Source organism: Cherax quadricarinatus, chromosome 77 (genome assembly GCF_038502225.1).
Source record: "Cherax quadricarinatus isolate ZL_2023a chromosome 77, ASM3850222v1, whole genome shotgun sequence".
Taxonomy (NCBI): Eukaryota; Metazoa; Arthropoda; class Malacostraca; order Decapoda; family Parastacidae; genus Cherax; species Cherax quadricarinatus.
In genome coordinates, this window is record NC_091368.1 from 1,552,521 (window position 1) to 1,567,082 (window position 14,562).

The 14,562-nt window shown below is 43.7% G+C and overlaps 1 protein-coding gene across 1 annotated transcript in view; it reads left to right on the top strand.

Moving 5' to 3' along the window:
• The first annotated feature begins 7,453 nt into the window (after positions 1-7,453).
• Positions 7,454-14,562, top strand: part of LOC128702030 (uncharacterized) — a 20,673-nt gene continuing 13,564 nt past the window's right edge. The window contains exon 1 of the mRNA XM_053796040.2: positions 7,454-7,612. Within this exon, the coding sequence (XP_053652015.1) occupies positions 7,454-7,612 (159 nt within the window). The remainder of the gene's footprint in view (positions 7,613-14,562) is intronic.

A 14,562-nucleotide genomic window follows, 5' to 3' on the forward strand; every position in this document is an offset into this window, starting at 1 on the left:
CGAGAATATACGTTCTTTACAATTTCTTGCAAAATAAATATCAGGTAGAGAATAAGGTGTTGGCTGTGTTGCGTCAGTCTTCATAAGAATATCACTCATCGTCACTCTGGTGAGCCCGTCAGGTCTCCATTGTCTCTGTGATATGACAAAAGTCTGAATGACTTTTCGTGGACAGTTAAATTTACAGAATAAGAGGTGGAATAAAGGTATATATGAATGTATTCTCTTACAGGACACGTTTTATTGATGACGTATCGCTCTTTGGACCTCGATTACTACTGATACACGAGGAGAATGAGAGGAGATAAGCAAAATATAAGAGGAGAGCATTATAATACACTAACACACACACACACACATGTATATGATATCCTGTGTCCTTAAGGTTAGGTGAACCGGGCCAACAAGTGTAATGAGATTTGGCTCTAGTCCCTCCCTTTGGTTATTAGCCGAGAGAGCCGTAACTGAAGTATTAACAATTAATCCCATTCTTTCTTCAAAATGAGTGTCAAAATGTTTTATCTCTGACCCACTCAAAGTTAGTATTCATATTTATGAGCTGTTGAAAAAAAACAGCAGAAATAATCTGAGATAATCTTCCAGATTATTATGTGTCGTAATGACCTTGTCTTCAAATTTCAACGTTCTCGACCTTTGTGCTTGCAAGATAAAAAAAAAGTGGTAATACTTTTATAGACCTTCATAATGCGGATTCTTTGCACTTTCTGATTGCCATTAAGAAGCTGGTAATGGTACTAATATCTTGACGGTGGTAAAAAAAAAGTGGCAGTCTATATTCTGAATTATAACGAATGAAAGTGAATTGACCATCATAACCCCTAATGATGTCAAGCAGTGTTGCTTATTTTCGTTTGGATTCTTAGGTCCTCACCCAGGATGCAGCATTCTACTTTCCATTAGTTTCGAAAGTTTCTACTTATTGCTAGGTGAACAGAGGCAGCAGGTGTTAGGAACTCGCCCAAGACCGAACACTTAACAAGAAATATACATAGTAAGGTGAATATCTGTCAGTGAATATATGAAGTGAGTTTAATCTTTAATTTGGAGGTTAGTCTTGATTGACTGTGAGCAGGTGACATGTAGCCTTAACAACTCTCGCAAAGTCGACCAGCTTCAAGGCTAATGTGCATACCAGTGATTACGTTATACAGTGACCCACTGTTACACTTTTGCGTAACATTCTTGGTCTGTCAGAGTGGCCAGGAGTAATACACGTCCGGTTTCAGAACTAATCACGGAAAATGACAATATATATAGACAGCTTTTCTTTATATAATATTCACCAATATACTACATAATAAACACACTACGTAATACCCAACCAACAGTGAATGTTCCGTCTGGGCACCAGAGGAATGTTTTCAACATTATTTAGGATTTATATTTTTTAAACGAATAAATTTTACAGGCTAAAAGCAGTTATCTAGCCAGCAGTAACAGCCTGATTGATCAGGCTCTGATCCACCATGAGGCCTAGTCATAGACCGGGCCGCGGGGGCGTTGACCCCCTAAACCCTCTCCAGGTATACTCCAGGTAAACATCTCATAATTAATTTTCTGCTACGTAGAAGAAAATAGACACCTAAAAGCTAATTGATGGTGAGGGTTAATTAATAAATTTATTTAGGTACAGATACACATAAGTGCAATTATCAAAGTGACTTATTTCCATTGGGGTAGAACCTAAGGCCGCCCAGTGAAGGTAAGTCACTCTTTTGGGCTATAATGGATTCCTAGTCTTCCAGTTTAATGTAATCCGGTTGCCTGGTGGCTAAAGCTCCCGCTTCACACACGGAGGGCCCGGGTTCGATTCCCGGCGGGTGGAAACATTTTGACACGTTTCCTTACACCTGTTGTCCTGTTCACCTAGCAGCAAGTAGGTACTTGGGTGTTGACGACTGGTGTGGGTGGCATCCTGAGGGACAAGATTAAGGACCCCAATGGAAATAAGTTAGACAGTCCTCGATGACGCACTGACTTTCTTGAGTTATCCTGGGTGGCTAACCCTCCGGGGTTAAAAATCCGAACGAAATCTTATCTTATCTTAATAAAGTCTTCCACTACCCGTTATTAAAATATAAAAAATGTTATGGTGCTTTCCATTACAGAAAACGGATTCCACCACATGATCAGAATAGACTCTGTTATTCTTAACAAAATCTGTTACGGCTTGTAAATTGTAATCATGAGCCCTTCAAAAGCAAACCACATGTAACCTGTTCACCACCAATCAATAATAATTTAATACCTAAAATATAGATATAACTCTCAGCGAATATACACGGTTATTCTGGGATAAATCTACATTTTTTCAATTACCTAAGTTTATAATATTTATGTGCCTCTGTGAAATCGTTTGTGCATTTCCTGAATAATCCTGGTCATAAATTTTCCACATCAGATATTTCTCACAGAGCCACGATATCTTCACTCATCTTCCTGAGGCAGGCATTGTATTTCTCACCTCCAGAACAGCAACATTCCCACCCATCTTCCAGAGGCAGGCAATATATTTCCCACCTCCAGAACAGCAACATTCCTACCCATCTTCCAGAGGCAGGCAATATATTTCCCACCTCCAGAACAGCAACATTCCTACCCATCTTCCAGAGGCAGGCAATATATTTCCCACCTCCAGAACAGCAACATTCCCACCCATCTTCCAGAGGCAGGCAATATATTTCCCACCTCCAGAACAGCAACATTCCTACCCATCTTCCAGAGGCAGGCAATATATTTCCCACCTCAAGAACAGCAACATTCCCACCCATCTTCCAGAGGCAGGCAATATATTTCCCACCTCCAGAACAGCAACATTCCTACCCATCTTCCAGAGGCAGGCAATATATTTCCCACCTCCAGAACAGCAACATTCCTACCCATCTTCCAGAGGCAGGCAATATATTTCCCACCTCAAGAACAGCAACATTCCTACCCATCTTCCAGAGGCAGGCAATATATTTCCCACCTCCAGAACAGCAACATTCCTACCCATCTTCCAGAGGCAGGCAATATATTTCCCACCTCCAGAACAGCAACATTCCCACCCATCTTCTAGAGGCAGGCAATATATTTCCCACCTCCAGAACAGCAACATTCCTACCCATCTTCCAGAGGCAGGCAATATATTTCCCACCTCCAGAACAGCAACATTCCTACCCATCTTCCAGAGGCAGGCAATATATTTCCCATCTCCTGAACAGCAACATTCCCACCCATCTTCTAGAGGCAGGCAATATATTTCCCACCTCCAGAACAGCAACATTCCCACCCATCTTCCAGAGGCAGGCAATATATTTCCCACCTCCAGAACAGCAACATTCCCACCCATCTTCCAGAGGCATGCAATATATTTCCCATCTGAACAGCAACATTCCCACCCATCTTCCAGAGGCAGGCAATATATTTCCCATCTCCAGAACAGCAACATTCCCACCCATCTTCCAGAGACAGACAATAAATTTCCCATCTCCTGAACAGCAACATTCCCACCCATCTTCCAGAGGCAGTCATTAAATTTTCCACCTCTAGAGCGGTATCATTTCCCCTCCATCCTTTGCATTACGTTATTTATATTATCCTTCACGTGGTAGCTCCTGCTGAGAGCAATCCGTCATCTAACTCCTGTACTTGCATAATAAATAGTTTCTTTCACGGTACCAGCTGGCACACTGACACACCTGAAAAAGCATTTAAATCCACCTTGATCAACTAATTTATCATGGTGTTTCTGCTGCCATCTTGAAGAAGAAGAAGAGAGGAAGAAGAAGAAGACGAAAAGGAGAATAAAAATAATAATAAGTATAATTTACATTGTAAAATCGTATTTAACTGTAAGAAGATTGCAATGAACAGTATACTGGGTAATCAAAGATGTAAATATAACTGAAGAGTATGAAACATATGTGGAAAATGCATATATAATGAGCAGCAGCACCAGCAGCACCACCACCAGCAACACCACCACCAGCAGTACCAGCATCAGTACCACCAGCAACACCACCACGAGCAGCACCAGCATCAGTACCACCAGCAACACCACCACCAGCAGTACCAGCATCAGTACCACCAGCAACACCACCACCAGCAGTACCAGCATCAGTACCACCAGCAACACCACCACCAGCAGCACCAGCATCAGTACCACAAGCAACACCACCACCAGCAGTACCAGCAGCACGACCAGCAGCAACACCACCACCAGCAGCACCAGCATCAGTACCACCAGCAACACCACCACCAGCAGTACCAGCAGCACGACCAGCAGCAACACCACCACCAGCAGTACCAGCAGCACGACCAGCAGCAACACCACCACCAGCAGCACCAGCAGCACGACCAGCAGCAACACCACCACCAGCAGTACCAGCAGCACGACCAGCAGCAACACCACCACCAGCAGCACCAGCATCAGTACCACCAGCAACACCACCACCAGCAGTACCAGCAGCACGACCAGCAGCAACACCACCACCAGCAGTACCAGCAGAACGACCAGCAGCAACACCACCACCAGCAGTACCAGCAGAACGACCACCAGCAACACCACCACCAGCAGTACCAGCAGAACGACCAGTAGCAACACCACCACCAGCAGTACCAGCAGCACGACCAGCAGCAATACCACCACCAGCAGTACCAGCAGCACGACCAGCAGCAACACCACCACCAGCAGTACCAGCAGCACGACCAGCAGCAACACCACCACCAGCAGTACCAGCAGCACGACCAGCAGCAACACCACCACCAGCAGTACCAGCAGCACGACCAGCAGCAACACCACCACCAGCAGTACCAGCAGCACGACCAGCAGCAATACCACCACCAGCAGTACCAGCAGCACGACCAGCAGCAATACCACCACCAGCAGTACCAGCAGAACGACCAGCAGCAACACCACCACCAGCAGTACCAGCAGCACGACCAGCAGCAACACCACCACCAGCAGTACCAGCAGCACGACCAGCAGCAACACCACCACCAGCAGTACCAGCAGAACGACCAGCAGCAACACCACCACCAGCAGTACCAGCAGAACGACCACCAGCAACACCACCACCAGCAGTACCAGCAGCACGACCAGCAGCAATACCACCAGCAGCAATACCAGCAACACGACCAGCAGCAACACCACCACCAGCAGTACCAGCAGAACGACCAGTAGCAACACCACCACCAGCAGTACCAGCAGCACGACCAGCAGCAATACCACCACCAGCAGTACCAGCAGCACGACCAGCAGCAACACCACCACCAGCAGTACCAGCAGCACGACCAGCAGCAACACCACCACCAGCAGTACCAGCAGCACGACCAGCAGCAACACCACCACCAGCAGTACCAGCAGCACGACCAGCAGCAACACCACCACCAGCAGTACCAGCAGCACGACCAGCAGCAATACCACCACCAGCAGTACCAGCAGCACGACCAGCAGCAATACCACCACCAGCAGTACCAGCAGAACGACCAGCAGCAACACCACCACCAGCAGTACCAGCAGCACGACCAGCAGCAACACCACCACCAGCAGTACCAGCAGCACGACCAGCAGCAACACCACCACCAGCAGTACCAGCAGCACGACCAGCAGCAACACCACCACCAGCAGTACCAGCAGCACGACCAGCAGCAATACCACGACCAGCAGTACCAGCAGCACGACCAGCAGCAACACCACCACCAGCAGTACCAGCAGCACCACCAGCAGTACCAGCAGCAATACCACCAGCAATACCACCACCAGCAGTACCAGCAACACGACCAGCAGCAACACCACCACCAGCAGTACCAGCAGCACCACCAGCAACACCACCACCAGCAGTACCAGCAGCACGACCAGCAGCAACACCACCACCAGCAGTACCAGCAGCACGACCAGCAGCAATACCACCACCAGCAGTACCAGCAGCACGACCAGCAGCAACACCACCACCAGCAGTACCAGCAGCACGACCAGCAGCAACACCACCACCAGCAGTACCAGCAGCACGACCAGCAGCAATACCACCACCAGCAGTACCAGCAGAACGACCAGCAGCAACACCACCACCAGCAGTACCAGCAACACGACCAGCAGCAACACCACCACCAGCAGTACCAGCAACACGACCAGCAGCAACACCACCACCAGCAGTACCAGCAGCAATACCACCAGCAACACCACCACCAGCAGTACCAGCAGCACGACCAGCAGCAATACCACCACCAGCAGTACCAGCAGAACGACCAGCAGCAACACCACCAGCAGCAGTATCAACAGAACGACCAGCAGCAATACCACCACCAGCAGTACCAGCAGCACCACCAGCAACACCACCACCAGCAGTACCAGCAGCACGACCAGCAGCAACACCACCACCAGCAGTACCAGCAGCACGACCAGCAGCAACACCACCACCAGCAGTACCAGCAGCACGACCAGCAGCAACACCACCACCAGCAGTACCAGCAGCACGACCAGCAGCAACACCACCACCAGCAGTACCAGCAGCACGACCAGCAGCAATACCACCGCCAGCAGTACCAGCAGCACCACCAGCAACACCACCACCAGCAGTACCAGCAACACGACCAGCAGCAAAACCACCACCAGCAATACCAGCAGAACGACCAGCAGCAACACCACTACCAGCAGTACCAGCAGAACGACCAGCAGCAATACCACCACCAGCAGTACCAGCAGCACCACCAGCAACACCACCACCAGCAGTACCAGCAGCACGACCAGCAGCAACACCACCACCAGCAGTACCAGCAGCACGACCAGCAGCAACACCACCACCAGCAGTACCAGCAGCACGACCAGCAGCAACACCACCACCAGCAGTACCAGCAGCACGACCAGCAGCAACACCACCACCAGCAGTACCAGCAGCACGACCAGCAGCAATACCACCGCCAGCAGTACCAGCAGCACCACCAGCAACACCACCACCAGCAGTACCAGCAACACGACCAGCAGCAGCACCACCACCAGCAGCACCAGCAGCACCAACAGCAGCAACAGCAGCAGCAGCACCACCAGCAGTACCAGCAGCACGACCAGCAGCAACACCACCACCAGCAGCACCAGCAGCACCAACAGCAGCAACAGTAGCAGCACCACCGCCAGCAGTACCAGCAGCACGACCAGCAGCAACACCACCACCAGCAGTACCAGCAGCAGCAACACCACCACCAGTAGCACCAGCAGCACCAGTAGCAGCAACACCACCACCAGCAGTACCAGCAAGAGCAACACCACCACCACCAGTACCAACAGCACCAGCAGCAGCAACACCACCACCAGTAGTACCAGCAGCAGCAACACCACAGCATCAGCAACAGCAGCATCACTTACACCCGCAGAAACAGCAGCATCAGCAGAGATAATACTAATCATGTGTCAGTTGTTGTGCGGAGGTAGGTAGACGTGTTTTTCAACACAGACATGGTCAAGTTTGGCCATCGAGGTCAGTTGACTTCTACACGGTCACGTGTGCTGTTTTCTAACCTCCCAGTGACCACTGGGCGGAGACCCCGTGTTCACCGTGTCACTGACCACCGCGTGCGTGTGTGTAGCACTACCAGCAGTCTGAGTAATCCACGGGTTAGTGAAAAATTCATTACTCACCGTTTGTGTTTAGTTGATGTGTTGCTAAATGTTACACTGCTTTGATGCATTGGTAAGTCATTGAATTCTTTCATGTTGTGCTGTGTTTTATATGCAAACACACACACACACACACACACACACACACACACACACACACACCAAGTGCAAAGTCATGAAGATTGGGGAAGGGCAAAGAAGACCGCAGACGGAATACAGTCTAGGGGGCCAGACACTACAAACCTCACTCAAGGAAAAAGATCTTGGGGTGAGTATAACACCAGGCACATCTCCTGAAGCGCACATCAACCAAATAACTGCTGCAGCATATGGGCGCCTGGCAAACCTCAGAACAGCATTCCGACATCGTAATAAGGAATCGTTCAGAACCCTGCACACCTGATCCATCGGGAGGCCTGGTCATGGACCGGGCCGCGGGGGCGTTGATCCCCGGAATAACCTCCAGGTAACCTCCAGGTAACCGTGTACGTTAGGCCCATATTAGAGTATGCGGCACTAGTTTGGAACCCACACCTAGCCAAGCACGTAAAGAAACTAGAGAAAGTGCAAAGGTTTGCAACAAGACTAGTCCTAGAGCTAAGAGGTATGTCCTACGAGGAGAGGTTAAGGGAAATCAACCTGACGAGACTGGAGGACAGGAGAGATAGGGGGGACATGATAACGACATACAAAATGCTGAGAGGAATTGACAAGGTGGACAAAGACAGGATGTTCCAGAGATTGGACACAGTAACAAGGGGACACAGTTGGAAGCTGAAGACACAGATAAATCACAGGGATGTTAGGAAGTATTTCTTCAGCCACAGAGTAGTCAGGAAGTGGAATAGTTTGGGAAGCGATGTAGTGGAGGCAGGATCCATACATAGCTTTAAGCAGAGGCATGATAAAGCTCACGGTTCAGGGAGAGTGACCTAGTAGCGATCAGTGAAGAGGCGGGGCCAGGAGCTCGGACTCGACCCCTGCAACCTCAACTAGGTGAGTACAACTAGGTGAGTACACATGCACAAGCTGCCAGATGAGTTATAGGGTTGTTAGGGAGCATTTCGTCAGTTACAGAGTTATCAGTAAGTGGAACAAGCTGGAGAGTGATGTAGTGGAGGCAGGATCCATAGACAGCTTTAAGAAGAGGTATGATAAAGTTCATGGAGCAGGGAGAGAGGGGACCTAGTTTTTGATCAGTGAAGAGGCGGGGCCAGGAACTGTGAATCGACCCCTGCAACCACAAACAGGTGAGTACACACACACACACACACACACACACACACACACACACACACACACACACACACACACACACACACACACACACACACACACACACAGTAGATACTGATATAACAATCTTTAACCATTAATGTTACACAATTTCATCATTGCAATCCTGGGAATTTCTATAAGAAATTAATTTAAACCAGTTACCAAAGTTAACTAATCTGTCATATTACGAAATAATTTTCAATATAATATGAGATCAAATACTCAATTACTTCCAGGACATATATACAATTATAAATTATATAAATTATATTAATATTAATTTCAATAAATAAAACTAAGTCGATCCAAACTTATTAATTTAGTGTATATGGAAAACAGTTCCATAAATAAGTTTAAAAAGTCAATAATTCAATTTATAATTAGGCTAAGTTACTATTAATAAAACTATTCGACGTTTGTAATAGTCTTGGGCTAATATCAGCTTTTTCCAGGACGAATGGAAATATAGTCTTAATTTAGTCATTTTCATTGTACAGTCGGGGTTTATTCCTGTCATTATAATGTGTTTTTTTTTCTTCTCATGATCTCAAATAAATACGTCGATGTATATACACACTGAGATATATATATTGTATATCCAGTGTAAAATTTCGTCATAACATTACTAATATTTTTTTTGTAAAAAGGATCATTTTCAAGGCAGTTTAATATATGTTTGGCTGTCTTTTTTTTTTTTTTTTTTGACTTTTGGATTATACAAGATTTTTTTTTTTTCAATTTTCAAAGATTATATAAATTAAAAGTTTAAGAAACACAAAAGCGGTATTCAACTATTACTACTACTACTACTACTACCACTACTACTACTACTACTACTACTACTACTACTACTACTACTACTACTACTACTACAACTACTACTACTACTACTACTACAACTACTACTACTACTACTACTACTTCCACTACCAGCATTACTATTACCTCCACTTCTTAACTTCTTCCGCTCTCTGTCCCGTCCCTGTCCCTCTCTCCTATATATTCTGGCTTTCACACCTTTGTTTGTTAGTGCGACTTGTTTACGTCGTCATAAGCTTCTCTCTCCTATGTTCGGGGATATTTGTGTATAACTATTATCTCCATGGGGAAGTGGAACAGAATTCTTCCTCCGTAAGCCATGCGTGTCGTAAGAGGCGACTAAAATGCCGGGAGCAAGAGGCTAGTAACCCCTTCTTCTGTATAAATTACTAAATTTAAAAAGAAAAACTTTCTTTTTTCTTCTTGGGCAACCTTGCCTCGGTGGGATACGGCCGGTTTGTTGAAAGAAAAGAACTATTGTTTCCTTTAGTTCGGGTCTTGTAAATGTGTCAGAAGTTTCTTTATACTGACGAGGTCACTGATGACAACCAACTATGTCTGAGAAACCCAACTTAACTATAAAGAGCTTTATTCTCAATTTGTTTTTCAATCTCTACTACATTAATATGGTCTTTTTGCTCTTTAATAACTCGCATGAAGAAACACAGAAGATTAATTGTTCTGTATATTTCGATCCCCTTGTGGGATCATCTGCTGAAGAGGATCGCAGAGTTTCTGTCTCCATGTGGGTTATTATTGAGTATTCACAAATATTCATTACATACTTATATAGGAAGAGTTAGTGGAGGAAAATAAACAGCTCTTGCGAATAAATCTCTAGATTTTTTCCATAAGTATGTTTGTTCCCTACTTCAAGGTTGAGGGACCATAATTAGAAGAAAGGGTGTTATCTACTTATGTATCCTGTATAAAATTATCACCTTTTCTAGGAATTAGTAATTTAAAAAAATAATGTTGATATCCAATTTTTGTAATGATGTTAGTAGAATTACTGACAATATGTTAGATAACAGGACACAAGTGCGATAAATGTGACATTACATTGTGGCAACGTTTCGCTCTCCAGGAGCTTTGTCAAGGGAAACGTTGCCACAATAAAATGTCACATTAGTTGCACTTGTGTACTGTTACCTAACATTTAACATCAAGAAGACCTTAATACCTAAAATATAGATTAAAATAATCTCTCGATATATATACACACTGAGATATATATATTGTATATCCAGTGTAAAATTTCTTCATAACATTACTATTAATTTTTTGTGAAAAGAATAATTTCTAAGGCAGTTAAATATATATATATATATATATATATATATATATATATATATATATATATATATATATATATATATATATATATATATATATATATATATATATATGTATATATATATATATATATATATATATATATATATATATATATATATATATATATATATATATATATATATATATATATATATATATATATATATATATATTATTTATTATTATACGAGATTTTTTTTTCAATTTTCAAAGATTATGTAAATTAAAAGTTTAAGAAACATTAGTTTAAAATTTATTTCATATACTTTTATTATTTTATTATCAATGAATAATATCAATAATAAAGATAATAATAATAATAATAATAATAATGATAATAATAATATAATTATTATTGTTATTCTTATTATAATATTATTAACAGTGTAGAAGTAATAGTAACAGTAATAGTAATAGAAATAGTAGTAGTAGTAGTAGTAGTAGTAGTAGTAGTAGTAGTAGTAGTAGTAGTAGTAGTGGTAGTAGTAGTAGTGGTAGTAGTAGTAGTAGTGGTAGTAGCACAATTAAATATGATAAAAAAAACAGCACTTGTATTCAGTACAGTAAAAAAAAAACAGGTTTAGAATATCAACTGTGAGAGTTACATCAATCATGATGACAGACACACATTCAACACATGAACGTTGCATCAAAAATGAATTTGTCCAGATACAACTTCCATAAATAATAACTATCTCCGATATTTTTGCCACATGGGTATATATTAAAATGTACTCACCTAACTGTACTCAAGTAATTGTGGTTGCAGGGGTCGAGACTCAGCTCCTCGCCCCTTCACTGAGTGCTACTGGGTCCTCTCTCTACCTGCTCCATGAGCTTTATCATACCTCATCTTAAAGCTATGTATGGCTCCTGCCTCCACTAGACTATTCCACTTCCTGACTACTCTATGACTGAAGAAATACTTCCTAACATCCCTTTGACTCATCTGGGTCTTCAACTTCCAAATATGACCCCTTGTTTCTGTGTCCCCTCTCTGGAACATACTGTCTCTGTCCACCTTGTTTATTCCCCACAGTATTTTGTATGTTGTTATCATGTCTTCCCTAACTCTCCTGTCCTCCAGTGTCGTCAGGCCGACTTTCCTTAAGCTTTCTTCGTAGGACATTTCCCTTAGCTCTGGAACTAACCTTGTGTGTGTATACACGGAGAGGTGTCCCTCAATGTTTATATACTGAAAGGTGTATATCTTTCAGTATACATACATTGAGAGGTGTTTATATCTTTCAGTGTATATACACTGAGAGCTTATTCACCCCATTCTTGACTTGTAGTGTACAGACGACGCTCACATGGGCGTAATAAAATATGGATTGTATGTATCTATATCATGAGGAAATCTGTCTACTACATACTCTGAAATGGTCAGGAAACGATGTAATTTTATGAAGACAACGATACCGTAGTTCTGCACTGAACTGGTAACCTCAGTGACAGGTACTGCTTACACCATAGCTGCAATGGCTTCGTGATATGGGTATATTATGCTTAAATGCAGTCTTTACCGACTCCAAGATTTTCTTGCTGTATGTGTAAGATATTCTAAATACCATGGAAGCTCTTTTGTAATTAATATTATACAGATTAATATTTTAATCTTAGCTTAATGGTGACCTGGAGTTATTGCGTACATTCTGCTGCTCGGAATATATTATTAAAATACCGCTGTTACCTTGTGGAAAAAACACAAGTATGGACAACATTTACCCTCTTAGTAATGTTTTATTCGTGACTTAGAGGCAATTTAAAGAGCGATATTTCTTTGTAATAAAAATGTGTTACTGAATTCTTGTATCTTTCTCAACCTGTCGAAATATCGTCCACAAAACAACTTCCTGATTCAACTACGATTTCAAGGTAACATGTAATTCAAATTCCTTTCACTCCTCTTAATGCAAATTGAGGTTACAGACAAAAAACCTTCACCGTAACCAACTGAGTAAATAATGAGCAATTTGGGCTGGAACTCCCTCCTGCATAACAGCAAACAAGCTGATGCTGGAGACACAGGTGACTAAACATGCTTTTGTTTAAACGCAGCTGAGCTCTGTGTAGAGCTTCATGAAATCATGACTTGATAAAGCTCTATACACAAACTCAAAGAGAAACGTTGGCCCAGTAAGCGTGGACTCTGCACCTCGTCTCTGTCTTCACGCTTTCTTCAATATATTTCATCAAACTAAAAGAGCTTTAACTCCAGGAACACTGAACTTTACAAAATGAATGACGAGAGAGGATGATCATGACAAATAATAATAATAATAATAATAATAATAATAATAATAATAATAATAATAATAATAATAATAATAATAATAATAATAATAATACCACCAACAACAATAACAGCAACAACAGCAATAACAATAAGAATAACAGCAACACCTCCAGCACCACCAACAACAACAGCAAAATAACAACAACAACAACAAAATAATAGCAACAACAAAATAACAACAACAACAAAATAACAAAAAGAGGTGTGACTGACGACACTTCAAGCAGTTATACAACCATTAATATTGCACCCACAGAAGGACTTTATCACCCACAGTAGGGCTTTATCACCCACAGTAGGGCTTTATCACCCACAGTAGGGCTTTATCACCCACGGTAGGGCTTTATCACCCACAGTGGGGCTTTATCACCCACAGTAGGGCTTTATCACCCACAGTAGGGCTTTATCACCCACAGTAGGGCTTTATCACCCACAGTGGGGCTTTATCACCCACAGTAGGGCTTTATCACCCACAGTAGGGCTTTATCACCCACAGTAGGGCTTTATCACCCACAGTAGGGCTTTATCACCCACAGTAGGGCTTTATCACCCACAGTAGGGCTTTATCACCCACAGTAGGGCTTCATCACCCACAGTAGGCTTTATCACCCACAGTAGGGCTTTATCACCCAGAGTAGGGCTTTATCACCCACAGTAGGGCTTCATCACCCACAGTAGGCTTTATCACCCACAGTAGGCTTTATCACCCACAGAAGGACTTTATCACCCACAGTAGGGCTTTATCACCCACAGTAGGGCTTTATCACCCACAGTAGGGCTTTATCACCCACAGTAGGGCTTTATCACCCACAGTAGGGCTTTATCACCCACACTAGGGCTTTATCACCCACAGTAGGGCTTCATCACCCACAGTAGGCTTTATCACCCACAGTAGGGCTTTATCACCCACAGTAGGGCTTTATCACCCACAGTAGGCTTTATCACCCACAGTAGGGCTTTATCACCCAGAGTAGGGCTTTATCACCCAGAGTAGGGCTTTATCACCCACAGTAGGGCTTTATCACCCACAGTAGGGCTTTATCACCCACAGTAGGCTTTATCACCCACAGTAGGGCTTTATCACCCAGAGTAGGGCTTTATCACCCACAGTAGGGCTTCATCACCCACAGTAGGGCTTTATCACCCACAGTAGGGCTTTATCACCCACAGTAGGCTTTATCACCCACAGTAGGGCTTTATCACCCACAGTAGG